The following is a 17,453-nucleotide window of genomic DNA, read 5'->3' on the forward strand; positions in this document are numbered from 1 at the left end:
CTAAACAGAATTACAGTGGAGTCCCTTTGATTTTTGTTTTGTTTTGTTTTTAGCAAAGTTTTTGGCTTGCTCTTGGACCCATTACTTTGCCAACAAAGGTCCGTCTAGTCAAGGCTATGTTTTTTCCAATAGTCATGTATGGATATATTTGGACTATAAACAAAGCTAAGCGTCAGAGAATTGATGCTTTTGAACTGTGGTGTTCTTGAGAGTCTTTTGGACAGCAAGACGATCCAACCAGTCCATCCTAAAGGATATCAGTCCTGAATATTCATTGGAAGTACTGATGCTGAAGCTGAAACTCCAACACTTTGGCCACCTGATGTGAGGAACTGACTCATTTGAAAAGACCCTGGTGCTGGGAAAGATTGAAGGCAGGAAGAGAAGGGGACGACAGAGGATGAGATGGCTGGATGGCATCACCAACTCAATGTACATGAGTTTGAGTAAACTCTGGGAGTTGGTGATGGACAGGGAGGCCTGGCGTGCTGCAATTCATGGGGTCACAAAGAGTTGGACACGACTGAGTGACTGAACTGAACTGAACTGAACTGGACCCTGGTAATGTCTGACCAAGTAATGTCACATGGCTGCAGAATCTGAGTTCTCTGAACCGGAGATATGTTTCTCCTAGATAAGGACTCCTTTTACCAGAAGGAAGTGGTATTTTCAGAAAGGCCCAAAGCCAAAACCCCAGCAGTTTTCATTAACAAGTAGCTTGGTAGGTTGCACACACACCTTTTCACCCTTATTTCATATTTACAGCTTGATAATGAGTTCCATGTGGCCACTTGATCAAGGAAACAAACGCAAAGCTAGATTACAGAGGGCTTTGCTCAATATACTGACCAGCTGGCAAATGACTGCTTTGGTATTTCGAGCATTTTACAGGTGCCTTGAGGAACAGCAGAGACAAAACAAATAAAAATAAATCCTCCCAGAGGGAAGGACATTATCTTTGCCTGGAAGGAGATAGAACTTGGGATAAAGATATACATCATTTCGTGGGCACTGAAATTAAGTAGTGAGGGACTAGGAAAATGTAAAGGTTTTGTGATACATTTTTGGAATTAGGACATCTCCAAATGATGTCAAAGCATAACATTTGGGTCCCACTGAATGCTCAAAAGAAGGGTCCTGTTGCAAAAAGGCTTTTAATTAGAACAAGATTCAGTTCAGTTGCTCAGTCATGTTCAACTCTTTGCCAGGCTTCCATGTCTATCACCAACCCTGGAGCTTGCTCAAACTGAGGTCCATACAGTCTGTGATGCCATCCCACCATCTCATCTTCTTTCCTCCCCTTCTCCCACCTTGTCTTTCCCAGCATCAGAGTCTTTTCCAAGGAGTCAGTTCTTCACATCAGGTAGGCAAAGTATTGGAGCTTCAGCATCAGTCCTTCCAATGAACACTCAGGACTGATCTCCTTTAGAGTTGACTGGTTTGATCTCCCTGCAGTCCAAGGGACCCTCAAGAGTCTTCTCCAACACCACAGTTCAAAAGCATCAATTCTTTAGCACTGAGCTTTCTTTATAGTCCAACTCTCACATCCATACATGACCACTGGAAAAACCAAAGCTTTGACTACAGAACAAGATTACTGTAGGTTTTCTATTGCTGCCTAACATACCAACATTTTGTGGCTTAAAACAATAAACATCTATTCTCTCACCCCTTTTGTGCCTCCTAAATCCAGGATCCAGGGTGCCTCTGGCTCTAGGTATTAAATGAGATTGCAGTCAAGCTGTGAACTCGGTTCGTGTCTCACATGGAGGCTTAACTATGGGAGGATCGGCTCCTGAGCTCACCCACCTGATTATTGGCAGGTATTAGTTCTTTGTGGCTTTTGGACTGAAGACCTTTCTCAGTTCTGCACTATATAGGCTTCTCCAGAAGTCGTCTTACAACATGGCAGCTGAGTGTCCAAGAACAAGCAGGAGAATGGTGGAGACTGCTGGAGATGGAAGGCACAGTCCCTTTGTAATCTCACTTCAGAAGTGACAACCTATCACTTTTGCTGAATTCTTGATTAGCAGTGAACCAGCAAACCCAGCCTATGTCAGAGAGAGGGGATTACACCAGGGGAGAATGCCAGCAGCGGGGATCACTGAAGGGCTTTTTAGAGGCTGGTTACCACCACAACTCTGTAGGCATCGGTCTGTCTCCGCCCCTCACCACAGCTGTGCTTGTTTAGTGCGTCCCTGACAAGGCAGCCACAGTGGCATGGGGACATGCCTGTAGTGTTAACATAGTTTCACCCTTGCCAACTCTGATGGGCTAGCACCACTACTTGCAGAGACCAACCCAATCCTGATACAGTCTGGAACAGCGTTTAAGTGGTGGCTCTGATTACAAGTGACTCTACTATGAGTGAAGTGAAAGTTGCTCAGTCGTGTCAGACTCTTTGCGACCCCATGGACTATATAGTCCATGGAATTCTCCAGGCCAGAATACTGGAGTGGGTAGCCTTTCCCTTCTTCAGGGAATCTTCCCAACCCAGGGATTGAACCCAGGTCTCCTACATCTATAATGGAGGAGGCAGCAATTTGCTGTATAGGAATAAACAATTATTCTGGGTTTGGATTGTTATGCCTGACTTGTCCTTCTTTTATGCACTTCACCTCACCTGTGGACTTACTGAATACCTTACATTCCATATACTTTATGTAGCCTCCCTTACAACATTGCTTGTCACCAAAGAACTCACTGATGACTGTGGGTACAGAGGCCTGTGGGATAAATCAGCTTCATCACATATCCCATCAGCCCAGAAGCAATTGGTCTTGTAGGACAGCCCCATGTGAGAAAAATACACTTTCAGATCCTGTCCTAAAGAATCTGGCATATGCTTCAAATGAATTAACAGTGTTCAGTGCCAGCTCTCATGTTGACAGTAAGTGTCCAAGGAGTAGCAGAGGGATTGTTACCTTGCTGTGACATCTAACAATTGTGGGAAGACACAGACTTCCATGGGTCAAGCATTCCTGCATATTATTGCTGAGCATGCCAGCTACAGTTTCATTGCCTGGCAGGGCAGTTTCTGTAGATGGTCACATGGGCATCTAAGTAGATCAAGGCAACCACAGCATTACTACCATTTAACTGCTGCTCTCCTGGGGCAAAGAACTGGATTGTGTGCTTCTAGGTAAAAGAAAATAGCACTGGGTAGCTTTTCTCTAATAATTAGTGATGTTGAACATCTTTTCATGTGCTGTTTTGGTCCATCTATGTGTCTTCTTTGGAGAAGTGTCTATTTAGATTTTGTGCCTATGTTTTGGTTGTGTTATTTGTGAGGTTTTTTGTTTGGTTTTTTGATATTGAGCTGCATGAGGGAGGTGTTTGTATTTTTGGATATTCATCTCTTGTCAGTTGCTTGATTTGCAAATATTTTCTTCAATCTGAGGGTTGTATTTTTGTTTTGTTTATGGTTTCCTCTGCTGTGCAAAAGTTTTTAAGTAGATCCCATTTTAAAAGTTTTATTTTCATTACTCGAGGAGGTGGGTCAAAAAAGCTCCTCCTGCGATTTATGTCAGAGTGTTCTGCCTGTGTTTTTTTTCTAAGAGTTTTGTATTGTCTGGCTTTACATTCAGGCTTTTAATCCATTTAAATTTGCTTTTGTGTATGGTGTGGTTCTAATTTCATTATTTTATATGTAACTGTCCAGTTTTCCTAGCACCACTAATTAAAGAGACTGCCTTTTTTTCATTGCATATTCTTGCCTCCTTTGTAATAGACAAGGTACCAGAGTACATGGGTTTATCTTTGGACTTCCACATCTATTTCATTGATCTATGTGTTTGTTTTTGTGTCAGTACCATACTGTGTTGATTAGTGTAGCTTTGTAGCTACAGCTTCAGACTATCTGAAGTCAGGAGTCTGATTCCTCCAGCTCCATTTTTCTTTCTCAAGATTGGTTTGGCTATTCAGGGTCTTCTGTGTTTCCAGAAAAACCATAGGTGAAAATCAAAACTACAATGAGATATCACCTCACACTGATCAGAATGGCCATCATCAAAAAATTGACAAACAATAAATACTGGAGAAGCTGTGGAGAAAGGCAACAATCCTACATTGACAGTGGGAATATAAATTGGTACATCCACTATGAAGAACAGTGTAGAGGTTCCTTAAAAAACAAAAAATAGAATTACCATGTGACCCAGCAATCTCACTCCTGGACATATATCCACAGAAAACCATAATTGGAAATGACAGGTGCACCCCCAGTGTTCACTACAGCACTGTTTACAGTAGACAGGATGTGGAAGCAACCTAAATGTCCAGCAACAGAAGAATGGATAAAGGAGAAATGGTGTGTATACAATGGAATAGTGCTCAAACATGAAAAGAATATAATGCACAGTGAAGTCTACTCAATACCCTATAATGGCCTATATGGGAATAGAATCTAAAAAAAATAAAAACGAGTATGTAACTGATTCACTTTGCTATACACATAAAACTAATACAACATGTGTGTTAACTCCAATAAAAAGTTTTTTTTTTTTAATGGCTTGGGTCTCAGCCCTGGATTCTTCTCCCTTAATGCAACCCAACATGCTTGGTCCTGGACCTGCACTGGGTGTACGCGTGCCACCTGGCCCTCCACATCGCTATGGGAACTGAGGTTCTAGGAACTGCTGTGAATGTGCTGGCACTTTGGCCATGACTTTGCTGTAATCAAGTTTCTTGTCTCTGACCCAGGAGTCTCCTGCCCTCAAACATCCATGGAACTGCAGCCAGCAAGATCGCAAGTAAGACAAGCAGTCTCAGACCCTCACTGCTCATCATCCATCTCCATGATTCCAGGTTCTGCTGGTATGCCAGTTTTTGTGCCTGGTGTGGAGTATAAGGGGATACAGTGTTTTCTCTGAGCTGGAAGTTGGGATTGCCAACTGGTCATTCTTAGCTCATCATGGCAAATAAATGGGGTAAAAACAGAAACAGTGGCAGATTTTATTTTCTTGGCTCCAAAATCACTGCAAGATGGTGACTGCAGCCGTGAAATTAAAAGACACTTGCTCCTTGGAAGGAAAGCCATGACAAACCTGCTGCTGCTGCTGCTAAGTCGCTTCAGTCGTGTCCGACTCTGTGCAACCCCATAGACGGCAGCCTACCAGGCTCCCCCGCCCCTGGGATTCTCTAGGCAAGAACACTAGAGTGGGTTGCCATTTCCTTCCCCAATGCATGAAAGTGAAAAGTGAAAGTGAAGTTGCTCAGTCGTGTCCAACCTCAGGGACCCCATGGACTGCAGCCTTCCAGGCTCCTCCATCCATGGGATTTTCCAGGCAAGAGTACTGGAGTGGGGTGATTGCCTTCTCCGTGACAAACCTAGACAGCATATTAAAAAAGCAGAGACATCCCTTTGCCCACAAAGGTCCATATAGTCAAAGCTATGGTTTTCCAGTAGTCATGTACGGATGTGAGAATTGGATCATAAAGAATGCTGAGTGCTGAAAAATTGATGCTTTCAAACGATGATGCTGGAGAAGATTCTTGAGAGTTCCTTGGACTGCAAGGAGATCAAACCAGTCAATCCTAAAGGAAATCAACCCTGAATATTCATTGGAAGGACTGATGCTGAAGTTGAAGCTCCAGTATTTCGGCCATCTGATGCAAAGAGCTGACTCACTGGAGAAGACCCTGATGTTGGGGGAAGATTGAAGGCAGGAAGAGAAGGGGACGACAGAGCATGAGATGGTTGGATGGCATCACTGACTCAACGGAAATGAGTTTGAGCAAACTCCTGGGATAGTGGACAGGGAAGCCTGGCATGCTGCAGTCCATGGGGACACAAAGTCTGACATGACTTAGTGACTGATCAACTGGGTAAGGGGTTAGAAGTGGTTAAGGTGCTAGCTGTAGTGATGGGCCCTATGACCACAGGAGAAAAGGGAGTAGGGACTGTCTAGAACTTGGAGGACCTCATCTCCTGGAGTACCTGTTCACAATATCATGTTGAACTGTAAACATTAAGTAGACTATTGCAAGCATGTAGAGGCAAGATCACCTAAGTCTCAGATCTTTGGGTAAAGAAATCTTATCAGCTGAGGTGCTGGCTGAACAGAAAGCAAACAGGGAATAAGGGGCAGTGGTGACAGCTCATAACCATCTAGCCTCATGACCAGTGGCAGAACTGAGGGCTGTATTTACCATGGTTTTGCTTTGAAATTGGAGAGCTTTGGGACATAAAACATGCTGCTCCTCAAATCCTGCCCTGGAGATTACGCTTCAGCTGGTCTGTTGTGGAGCCCCTATGGAATTCACCAAGGAAACTTGCAAAGCACTGCTCTAGTTGTTCATTTTTTCCTCACTGGCTCATGCATGTGCTTATACTGTTAATAACTTCTTTTCTCTCATTGTACGTTGTGGGGTGGTGATGAAGTCATATTTTTCTCTGTGGTTGCACATTACTGAGGCGAGATCATTACAGAACCAGTGGAGAAATGGACAGAACACCAAGATCCTGGACCTGAAACTGGACAGGGGTGTTAACAGTATTAGGTTAGGAGGAAGCATTTGTAAAAATGTGTGAGTACAATATTTGTGATGCTGGAAAGGCAAAGAAGTGGACTGTAGTGGACGTGCTGTGTTTTTCTATTTGGGCTCAGTCATCACACCCATTTCTGAATTCTGGCAGAAGAAATGGTCCCATCTTCTTCTGCTGCAGAGGCTGAGAAAGCCTGATATACTCACCTGGGTGGGTGCCTGGCAGCTTGAGTGCTGGCACAGGACAGCATGTCAATCACACGTTCATGAGACTTTGAATCTGGAATGAGTGATGCAAAGCAGCAGATGTAATCCAGTTTTTAGAGGAATCCCTGCCAGCAGAAATATACACAAACCTCTAGCTCCTCTGGAGTGGGAACTTCGATATAATTTTGGTCACCTCACTTCCTTGGTTTCTACCTGTTATCTAAGAGTGGTTTTCCAGTCTTTCTGTCAATTTTGTGAACTACCTATATTTTTCAATAAATTCTTTTTCTGCTGAAGTTAATCACAATGGTTTTTGTTGTTTACAACCCAGAATTCTAACTGATATACTAATGAGATTCGTTCTCTAAGAGTCAACTACACTGTTTCGGATGATCATTGCCCCACCCCTGCACTCTGAATTTGAAAGTGAATAGTGTATAACAGTTTCTGTGGTAAATCAGAAGTTAAATCTATTGGACTGGAAACCATGATAACTGATATGTTTTTAAAACTGTATTAAAACAACAAACATCCAATCAACCAACCATGATCATAAAGAGCAATTTCCCTTAAAAACAATAGTATGATTATGAATAAGAATGAATACTTTGATAAACCCAGAAGATTATTCAAACTCATAAGTGAAACTTCTTTTAGTTAAAAATAAGAAATAAAAGAAATACAAGAAAAAAGTATGGTATTTTAAACTCAGGACCAAGGAATGTGAAGATGAAAAAATGTGTGTAGCAAAAATACAGGGTGAATAATGCATTTACATTTTCCAGTTATAATGCACTTGGTATATTATTGCTTACTCAATTCAAAAATTTTCATATGTTTTTTAAAAAACAATTATGGAGCATAATGAAATATGTTTTAACATATGCAAATGATATGAATTATAAAAATAGTTCACAAAGGTATAAGTTACACAATCACACTGTCCTATAAAGTTAATTAATATAGTCTATCCAATTATAAATAAAAATACACCTCTAGTATTCTGAAAATAAGCGAGTGTTTTAGCTGTCCTCCAGATAGTCATTTGTTCATTTATTAGCAGCAGAGGCAATAACACAATGCTAAAAATAAACATGCATCAATTTTACAATACATATTTACAAAAGCCTTCTATCACAACTGGTAAATGCAAACAGACCTTCTATTATCCTTAGTGCATTGTTATTTTCACAAGTAAAACAGGAAAGGAAAATAATGAATTTAATGCTATTCAGCACCTTGAGTAAAGTCAAGAGACTTAACATCTCCATATATCAAAACATTTGCATCTGTGTCACCAAACATGTAAAGTTAATTATTTTGTTCCATGAATTATTATATTTACATTACTCTTTAGTTCAACAAATTTTAGCAATATTTAAAAATTATCTAAATTCATAAAAGTATTTCATAAATTTCAACATTTAATTATTATGTACATACAAGGAAGTCCATGAAAAAGTTAAAGAAATGTACTCAGAAAGTTCAAGCAACATTACCAAATTTAGCAAAATTCCAACCAAACCAAGGCAGAGGGCATTCAAACATTCAAAAAAATCTCTAGATGCTGCTAACATGAACATCAAAAGTTCCAGTAATAAAAGTCAATATGAGAAATAATGTTGAAATCACCTGTAGAAAATATATTTTAATAGGCATGGCAGATGTTTACTAGCAACAGTAATAATAACTTTTTATAGAAAACTTTTATAACATTGTCATATATGAACTACCCGGTTTGAGAGGGCAAAATAGTTGATTTCAAAAAATATATTTTAGCAGCCATAATTTTATTTCCAGTTAAACATACTAAAATGTTAAAAGTAAAATTTATGACTAACTAAATAATACCCCCATACTAGAAAATTTAAAATCCCATGCTATTCTAGCAATTCAGTTCAGTTCAATCACTCAGTTGTGTCTGACTCTTTGTGACCCAATGCACTACGGCACACCAGTCTTCCCTGTCTATCACCAACTCCCAGAGCTTCCCTGTCTAGCACGTTGAGCCAGTGATGCCATCCAACCATCTCATCTTCTGTCGTCCCTTTCTCCGCCTCCCTTCAATTTTTCCTAGCATCAGGGTCTTCCAAGGAGTCAGCTCTTCGCATGAGGTGGCCAAAATATTGGAGTTTCAGCTTTAGCATCAGTCCTTCCAATGAACACCCAGGACTGATCTCCTTTAGGATGGACTGATTGGATCTCCTTGCAATCCAAGAGACTCTCAAGAGTCTTCTCCAATACCACTGTTCAAAAGCATCAATTCTTCGGTGCTGAGTTTTCTTTATTGTCCAACTCTCACATCACTACTGGAAAAACTGTAGCTTTGACTAGATGGACCTTTGTCACCAAAATAATGTCTCTGCCTTTTAATACGCTATCTAGATTGGTCATAGCTTTTGTTCCAAGGTGCAAGCGTCTTTTACATGGCTGCAGTCACCATCTGCAGTGATTTTGGAGTGATTCTAGCAATAATGGCCTTTAATATGATGTGTCTGATGTAAAGATTGTGGAAAGCCAATAATAAAACAATCATACATACATATGGGCTTAAAGTTTCACTGAAATACTTATGTAGCAAAATATATGAAAAAGTAATAGAAAAGTAAAAAGATGAAATTAAAAAATATTGCACAGGCACATTACCTAGAAAGTAAAGTTGATGTTTAAAAAGCTCTAAACATGGATGATATAAATTATCTTCCATATAAAAAGGTATAAATATTTCTTAGAACTTATCAGCATCTATAGTTTATTATAATAGATTATCTAAATCATTGTTGAATGAGGTAATTGTCAAGTCTCTACCAATGTTTTTAATTCTATTGGAAATATTTGAGGGCAGCAACCAGAAAGAATTTCTCTAAAAATATTTCTGAATCCAGAACAGCTATATGTGCAGCTCTGCCAATGAGTGAATCAGCTGTATTGGGCAATGCATTGATGACATTATATCGAACCAAGTTACAGTCCTTGCTTTGCAGAACCGGGCGAAGTAAGTTGTGGATCATTTCTGAATAGATCTGTCCTATGGGACAAATATAAAAAAGGAAAATCAGTTCACAAAAAGAACTGAAAAAAATTCTTCTCCAACTTTATATAATTTAAAAAATTTAGTTACATTATTTCCATTTAAAGCAGAAAAATGTCTTTTAAAAGGATTTTTTGCTTGAATATAATTTTTGAGACTATTGTAGAGAAAATATAAATGATTGCATTATCTAGCCAACTAAAATAACAAATTTATTATACACTGTTTTTGTCAACTTGGTATTAAATAAAAATAATGAATATAATAAAGCAAACAGTTTTCTTCAACATGAAGTCTCTTAATGACTGTAGAGGAGCCATGATGAGACATCCTGATAAGGCTAAATTTAAAACCTGAGTCTAGAGCAAACACTTTTAAAGGCAGTTAACATTATTCAACATATTTCCAAATTATTTTGAGAAAGAATAGTAACTTTCCATAATCAGAAGAACAATGTGAGTTGGCTCAAACATCAAACAGAATTCTTTTTATTTTTTGGCCTATAGGTTTATTTAATGCTTGGTTTTGCTTTTAATTTCAAAGTTGTGCTCCTCTCTCTCTTTCTGGTTAATTCTTACAATGGACTTATTGAGAGCATGCAAAGCATAAATGATAAAGTTTACATACATATACACATAAAAGCACAAACTGCCTTAAAAGGGGCAAGACCATTTTTAATGCTCATATATTACTTCATTAATAACAGATGAGTGCTAACATATATCCATCAAACATGAAATTTAGGGATGAAGGTATTAAATTTCAGAGAAGAGGAAGGATGCAGTCTGGAGGAATGCTGAGAAGGGAATAGTATACAGAAGTAAATTAGAGAAAGAAGAGAGAGAAGTGTTTAAAAGAGGGATTAATATCATACAGATTTACAAAAGAGGTTAAAAAAAATTTTTTTTAATTGAAGTATAGTTGATTTACAGTATTATATTAGTTTCAGGTATCAGATCAGATCAGATCAGATCAGTAGCTCAGTTGTGTCCAACTCTTTGCGACTCCATGAATCGCAGCATGCCAGGCCTCCCTGTCCATCACCAACTCCCGGAGTTCACTCAGACTCACGTCCATTGAGTCAGTGATGCCATCCAGCCATCTCATCCTCTGTCATCCCCTTCTCCTCCTGCCCCCAATCCCTCCCCGCATCAGAGTCTTTTCCAATGAGTCAACTCTTCGCATGAGGTGGCCAAAGTACTGGAGTTTCAGCTTTGGCATCATTTCTTCCAAAGAAATCCCAGGGCTGATCTCCTTCAGAATGGACTGGTTGGATCTCCTTGCAGTCCAAGGGACTCTCAAGAGTCTTCTCCAACACCACAGTTCAAAAGCATCAATTCTTCGGTGCTCAGCTTTCTTCACAGTCCAACTCTCACATCCATACATGACCACAGGAAAAACCATAGCCTTGACTAGACGAACCTTTGTTGGCAAAGTAATGTCTCTGCTTTATAATATGCTGTCTAGGTTGGTCATAATTTTCCTTGCAAGAAGTAAGCGTCTTTTAATTTCATGGCTGCAGTCACCATCTGCAGTGATTTTGGAGCCCAGAAAAATAAAGTCTGACACTGTTTCCACTCTTTCCCCATCTATTTTCCATGAAGTGATGGGACCAGATGCCATGATCTTCGTTTTCTGAATGTTGATTTTAAGCCAACTTTTGCACTCTCCACTTTCACTTTCATCAAGAGGCTTTTGAGTTCCTCTTCACTTTCTGCCATAAGGGTGGTGTCATCTGCATATCTGAGGTTATTGATATTTCTCCTGGCAATCTTGATTCCAGCTTGTGCTTCTTCCAGTCCAGCGTTTCTCATGATATACTCTGCACAGAAGTTAAATAAGCAGGGTGAAAATATACAGCCTTGACGTACTCCTTTTCCTATTTGGAACCAGTCTGTTGTTCCATGTCCTGTTCTAACTGTTGCTTCCTGACCTGCATACAGATTTCTCAAGAGGCAGGTCAGGTGGTCTGGTATTCCCATCTCTTTCCGAATTTTCCACAGTTTATTGTGATCCACACAGTCAAAGGCTTTGGCATAGTCAATAAAGCAGAAACAGATGTTTTTCTGGAACTCTCTTGCTTTTTCCATGATCCAGCGGATGTTGGTAATTTGATCTCTGGTTCCTCTGCCTTTTCTAAAACCAGCTTGAACATCAGGAAGTTCACGGTTCACATATTGCTGAAGCCTGGCTTGGAGAATCTTGAGCATTACTTTACTAGCGTGTGAGATGAGTGCAATTGTGCGGTAGTTTGAGCATTCTTTGGCATTGCCTTTCTTTGGGATTGGAATGAAAACTGACCTTTTCCAGTCCTGTGGCCACTGCTGAGTTTTCCAAATTTGCTGGCATATTGAGTGCAGCACTTTCATAGCATCATCTTTCAGGATTTGGAACAGCTCAACTGGAATTCCATCACCTCCACTAACTTTGTTCATAGTGATGCTTTCTAAGGCCCACTTGACTTCACATTCCAGGATGTCTGGCTCTAGGTCAGTGATCACACCATCGTGATTATCTGGGTCATGAAGATCTTTTTTGTACAGTTCTTCTGTGTATTCTTGTCATCTCTTTTTAATATCTTCTGCTTCTGTTAGGTCCATACCATTTCTGTCCTTTATCGAGCCCATCTTTGCATGAAATGTCCCCTTGGTATCTCTGATTTTCTTGAAGAGATCTCTAGTCTTTCCCATTCTCTTGTTTTCCTCTATTTCTTTGCATTGATCGCTGAAGAAGGCTTTCTTATCTCTTCTTGCTATTCTTTGGAACTCTGCATTCAGATGTTTATATCTTTCCTTTTCTCCTTTGCTGTTCACTTCTCTTCTTTTCACAGCTATTTGTAAGGCCTCCCCAGACAGCCATTTTGCTTTTTTGCATTTCTTTTCCATGGGGATGGTCTTGATCCCTGTCTCCTGTACAATGTCACGAACTTCATTCCATAGTTCATCAGGTACTCTATCTATCACATCTAGGCCCTTAAATCTATTTCTCACTTTCACTGTATAATCATAAGGGGTTTGATTTAGGTCATACCTGAATGGTCTAGTTTTCCCTACTTTCTTCAATTTCAGTCTGAATTTGGCAATAAGGAGTTCATGGTCTGAGCCACAGTCAGCTCCCGGTCTTGTTTTTGGTGACTGTATAGAGCTTCTCCATCTTTGGCTGCAAAGAACATAATCAGTCTGATTTCGGTGTTGACCATCTGGTGATGTCTGTGTATAGAGTCTTCTCTTGTGTTGTTGGAAGAGGGTGTTTGTTATGCCCAGTGCATTTTTTGGCAAAACTCTATTAGTCTTTGCCCTGCTTCATTCTGTATTCCAAGGCCAAATTTGTCTGTTACTCCAGGTGTTTCTTGACTTCCTAATTTTGCATTCCAGTCCCCTATAATGAAAAGGACATCTTTTTTGGGTGTTAGTTCTAAAAGGTCTTGTAGGTCTTCATAGAACCGTTCAACTTCAGCTCTTCAGCGTTACTGGTTGGAGCAGAGACTTGGATTACTGTGATACTGAATGGTTTGCCTTGGAAATGAACAGAGATCATTCTGTCGTTTTTGAGATTGCAGCTAAGTACTGCATTTCGGACTCTTTTGTTGACCATGATGGCTACTCCATTTCTTCTGAGTTTCAGGTATACATTGATTCTATATTTTCATAGCTTATACTCCATTTAAAGTTACTATAAAATATTGGCTACATTCCCTGTACTGTATATTCTTGTGTCTTCTCAGGTAGTATCAGTGGTCAAGAAGCCCCCTGCCAATGCAGGAGACATAAGATACATGGGTTCGATCTCTGAATCAGGAAGATCCCCTGGAGGAGGGCATGGCAACCCACTCCAGTAGTCTTGCCTGGAGAACCCCATGGACTGAGGAGCGTGGTAGGGTAGAGTCCACAGGGTCGCAAAGAGTCCTTAGACACAACTGAAGCGACTTAGCATGCATGTATATTCTTTTTTTTTTTTTAATTTTATTTTATTTTTAAACTTTACATAACTGTATTAGTTTTGCCAAATATCAAAATGAATCCGCCACAGGTATACATGTGTTATAGTTTGTTTTACACATAGTAGTTTGTATGTCTTGCCCATCCTTCTCCCCAGTGGTAATCACTAGTTTGTTCTTTGTAGCTGTGAATTTGTTTCTTGTTATATTTAATCATTTGCTTTATTTTTTATATTCCACATATAAGTGATAACACATTGTATATTTATCTTTCTCTGACTTATTTCACTAAGCATACAAATGGTAATATTCCATTCTTTTAAGTGGCTGAGTAATATTCCATCGTATATATGTATCACATCTTCTTTATCGATTCATCTGTTAATGGACACAGGTTGCTTCCATATCTTGACTACTATAAACAATGCTGCTATGACTATCGGGTGCATGTATCTTTTGGAATTCGTGTTTTCTTTCTCTTTGGCAATATACCCAGAAGTGCAATTACTGGATCATATGGTAGTTCTATTTTTAATTTTTTGAAGAAACTCCATATTGTTTGCCACAATGGCTGAACCAGTTTACATTCCCACTACAAATGTACAGTTCAGTTCAGTTCAGTCGTTCAGTCACGTCCACCTCTGTGACCCCATGAATCGCAACACGCCAGGCCTCCCTCTCCATCACCAATTCTCGGAGTTCACTCAGACTCACGTCCATCGAGTCAGTGATGCCATCCAGCCATCTCATCCTCTGTCATCCCCTTCTCCTCCTGCCCCCAATCCCTCCCAGCATCAGAGTCTTTTCCAATGAGTCAGCTCTTCGCATCAGGTGGCTGAAGTACTGGAGTTTCAGCTTCAGCATCATTCCCTCCAAAGAAATCCCAGGGCTGATCTCCTTCAGAATGGACTGGTTGGATCTCCTTGCAGTCCAAGGGACTCTCAAGAGTCTTCTCCAACACCACAGTTCAAAAGCATCAATTCTTCGGCGCTCAGCTTTCTTCACAGTCCAACTCTCACATCCATACATGACCATTGGGGGTTCCCTTTTCTCCACATTCTCACCAACATTTGTTACGGTGATCTTGATTTGCATTTCCCTGATGATTAGCAATGCTGAGCGGCTTTTCATGTACCTGTTGGCCATCTGTATGTTTTCTTTGGAGAAATGTCTGTTCAGGTGTTCTGCCCATTTTATAATCGGTTTGTTTTTGATGTTGAGTTGTATGAGCTGTTTATATAATTTGGTTTACTGGTCATATCATTTGCAAGTATTTTCTCCCATTCAGCAGGTGGTCTTTTTGTTTTTTGATGGTTTCCTTTGCTGTGCATGAGCGTTAACACTGAAAGTTTTATTTAGGTCTCATTTACTTTTGCTTTTGTGGGTTCTTTACCACTAATGCCAGTTGGGAAGCCCACTGAGAGGCGACAGATGCAAATAATGCTATGACTTGTGTCAAAGAGTGTTTTTTTTTTTTTTTTTGCCTATGTTTTCTTATAGGACTTTTATGGTTTCTGATCTTATATTTATATCTTTAATCCATTTTGAGTTTAATTTTTTATATGTTGTGAGAAAATGTTCTATTTTCATCTTTTTACATGTAGCTGCCCAGTTTTTCCAGTACCACTTATTGAAGAGACAATCTTTTCCCCATTGTATGTCTTTGCCTCTTTTGTCACAGATTAACTGACCATAGGTATATGGGTTTATGTCTGGGGACTCTATTCTGTTCCATTGATCTCTGTGGCTGTTTTTTGCCAGCACCATGGTGTTTTGATTACTGTAGTTTTATAGCATAGTCTGAAGTCAGGGAGTGTGACTGTCCACCTTTGCTTTTTCCTCGAGACTGCTTTGGTTATCTGGGATCTTTTTTGGTTCTGTATAAATTTTAGGATTATTTGTTCTAGTTCTGTGAAAAATTCCACTGGTATGTTGAGGATCATTTTGAACCTATAAATTGCCTGGGGGAGTACAGACATTTTAACAGTGTTAATTCTTCCAGTCCATGGATATCTTTCCATTTCTTTCTATCATCTTCAACTTCCTTCATCAGTGTTTCATAGTTTTCAGAATATAGGTCTTTCATCTCATTGGTTAAGTTTATTCCTAGGGATTTTGTTTTTGATGCAATTTCAAACAGGACTGTTGCTTTCTCTTTCTTACAATTCATTATCAGTGTATAGAAAAGCAAATAGTATCATGACATCTGCAAACAGTAACAGTTTTACTTCTTCTCTTCTAGTTTGGATGACTTTTATTTCTTTTTCTGTCTGATTGCTGTGAGTTTTGTTTTTCAGTCGCTCAGTCATGTCTGACTCTTTGTGACTCCATGCACTACAACATGCCAGGCTTCTCTGTCCTTCATCATCTCCTGGAGCTTTCTCAAACTCATGTTCATTGAGTTGGTAATGTCATCCAACCATCTCGTCTTCTGTCATCCTCTTCTCTGCCTTCAATCTTGCCCAGCATCAGGATCTTTCCCAGTGAGTTGGCTCTTTGCATCAGGTGGCCAAAGTCTGGGAGCTTCAGCCTTAACATCAGTCCCTACAAAGAATATTCAGGATTGATGTCCTTTAGGATTGACTGGTTTGACCTTCTTGTAGTCCAAGGGACTCTCAGGAATCGTCTCCAACCCCACAGTTCAAAAGCATCAATTCTTCAGCACTCAGCCTTCTTTATGGCCCAACTCTCACATCCATATATGACTACTGGAAAAACCATAGCTTTGACTATAGGGGCCTTTCATCTCATTGGTTAAGTTTATTCCTAGGGATTTTGTTTTTGATGCAATTTCAAACAGGACTGTTTTCTTGCTTTCTCTTTCTTACAGTTCATTATCAGCGTATAGAAAAGCAAATAGTATCATGACATCTGCAAACAATAACAGTTTTACTTCTTCTCTTCTAGTCTGGATGACTTTTATTTCTTTTTCTGATTGCTGTGAGTTGTTGTTTTTCAGTTGCTCAGTCATGTCCGACTCTTTGTCAGTAAAGTAACATCTCTACTTTTTAAATGTGCTGTCTAGGTGTGTCATAGCTTTTCTTCCAAGGAGCAAACGTCTTTTAATTTCATGGCTGTAGTGATCTGGAAGCCCAAGAAAATAAAGTCTGTCAGTGTTTCCATTGTTTCCCCATCTATTTTCCATGAAGTGCTGGGACCAGAGTCCATGATCTTAGTTTTCTCGACTTTCAATACTATTTGAATAAAAGTGGTAAGAGTGCATTTATTCCTGATCTTAGAGGAAATACTTTTAGCTTTCACCATTGAATATGAAGTTAGCTTTGGGTTTTGTTTCCTATAAATTATGTTGATATATTCTCTTTATACTCACTGTGACGAGTTTTCATCATGAATGGACGGTGCATTTTGTCACACTTTTCAGCATCAATTGAGATGATCATGTGTTTTTTTATCATTTGTTAATGTGCTGTATCACATCAATTAATTTGCAGATAATGAACTATCCTTGCATCCCTAGAATAAGTCCCACTTTTGATGTGTGATCCCTTTAATACATTGTTGAATTTGGTTTGCTAATATTTTGTTGAGGATTTTTGCTTCTATGTTCATCAATGATACTGGCTTGTAGTTTTCCTTTTTTGTGGTGCCTTTGTCCAGTTTTGGTATCAGGGTGATGCTGGCTTTGTAGAATAATGTAAATCTTTCTTCACATTCAATTTTTAGGATAGTTTGAGGATAGCTATTACCTCTATTCAAACTTTTGGTAGAATTCACCAATGAATCTGTGTGATCCTGTACTTTTATTTGTTGGGAGGGTGTTTTTTTTTTTTT

At 39.5% G+C, this 17,453-nt stretch overlaps 1 protein-coding gene across 8 annotated transcripts in view; it reads right to left on the reverse strand.

Annotated features, from left to right (window-relative positions):
* Positions 1-9,428: 9,428 nt before the first annotated feature.
* Positions 9,429-17,453, reverse strand: part of FAM135A (family with sequence similarity 135 member A) — a 158,558-nt gene continuing 150,533 nt past the window's right edge. For all 8 annotated transcript variants that reach the window (XM_044924542.2, XM_025294943.3, XM_025294942.3 and 5 more), the window contains one exon: positions 9,429-9,721. In XM_044924542.2, the coding sequence (XP_044780477.2) occupies positions 9,516-9,721 (206 nt within the window). In that variant the 3' untranslated portion in view covers positions 9,429-9,515. The remainder of the gene's footprint in view (positions 9,722-17,453) is intronic.

Source organism: Bubalus bubalis, chromosome 10, assembly GCF_019923935.1.
Source record: "Bubalus bubalis isolate 160015118507 breed Murrah chromosome 10, NDDB_SH_1, whole genome shotgun sequence".
In the NCBI taxonomy this organism is placed as follows: domain Eukaryota; kingdom Metazoa; phylum Chordata; class Mammalia; order Artiodactyla; family Bovidae; genus Bubalus; species Bubalus bubalis.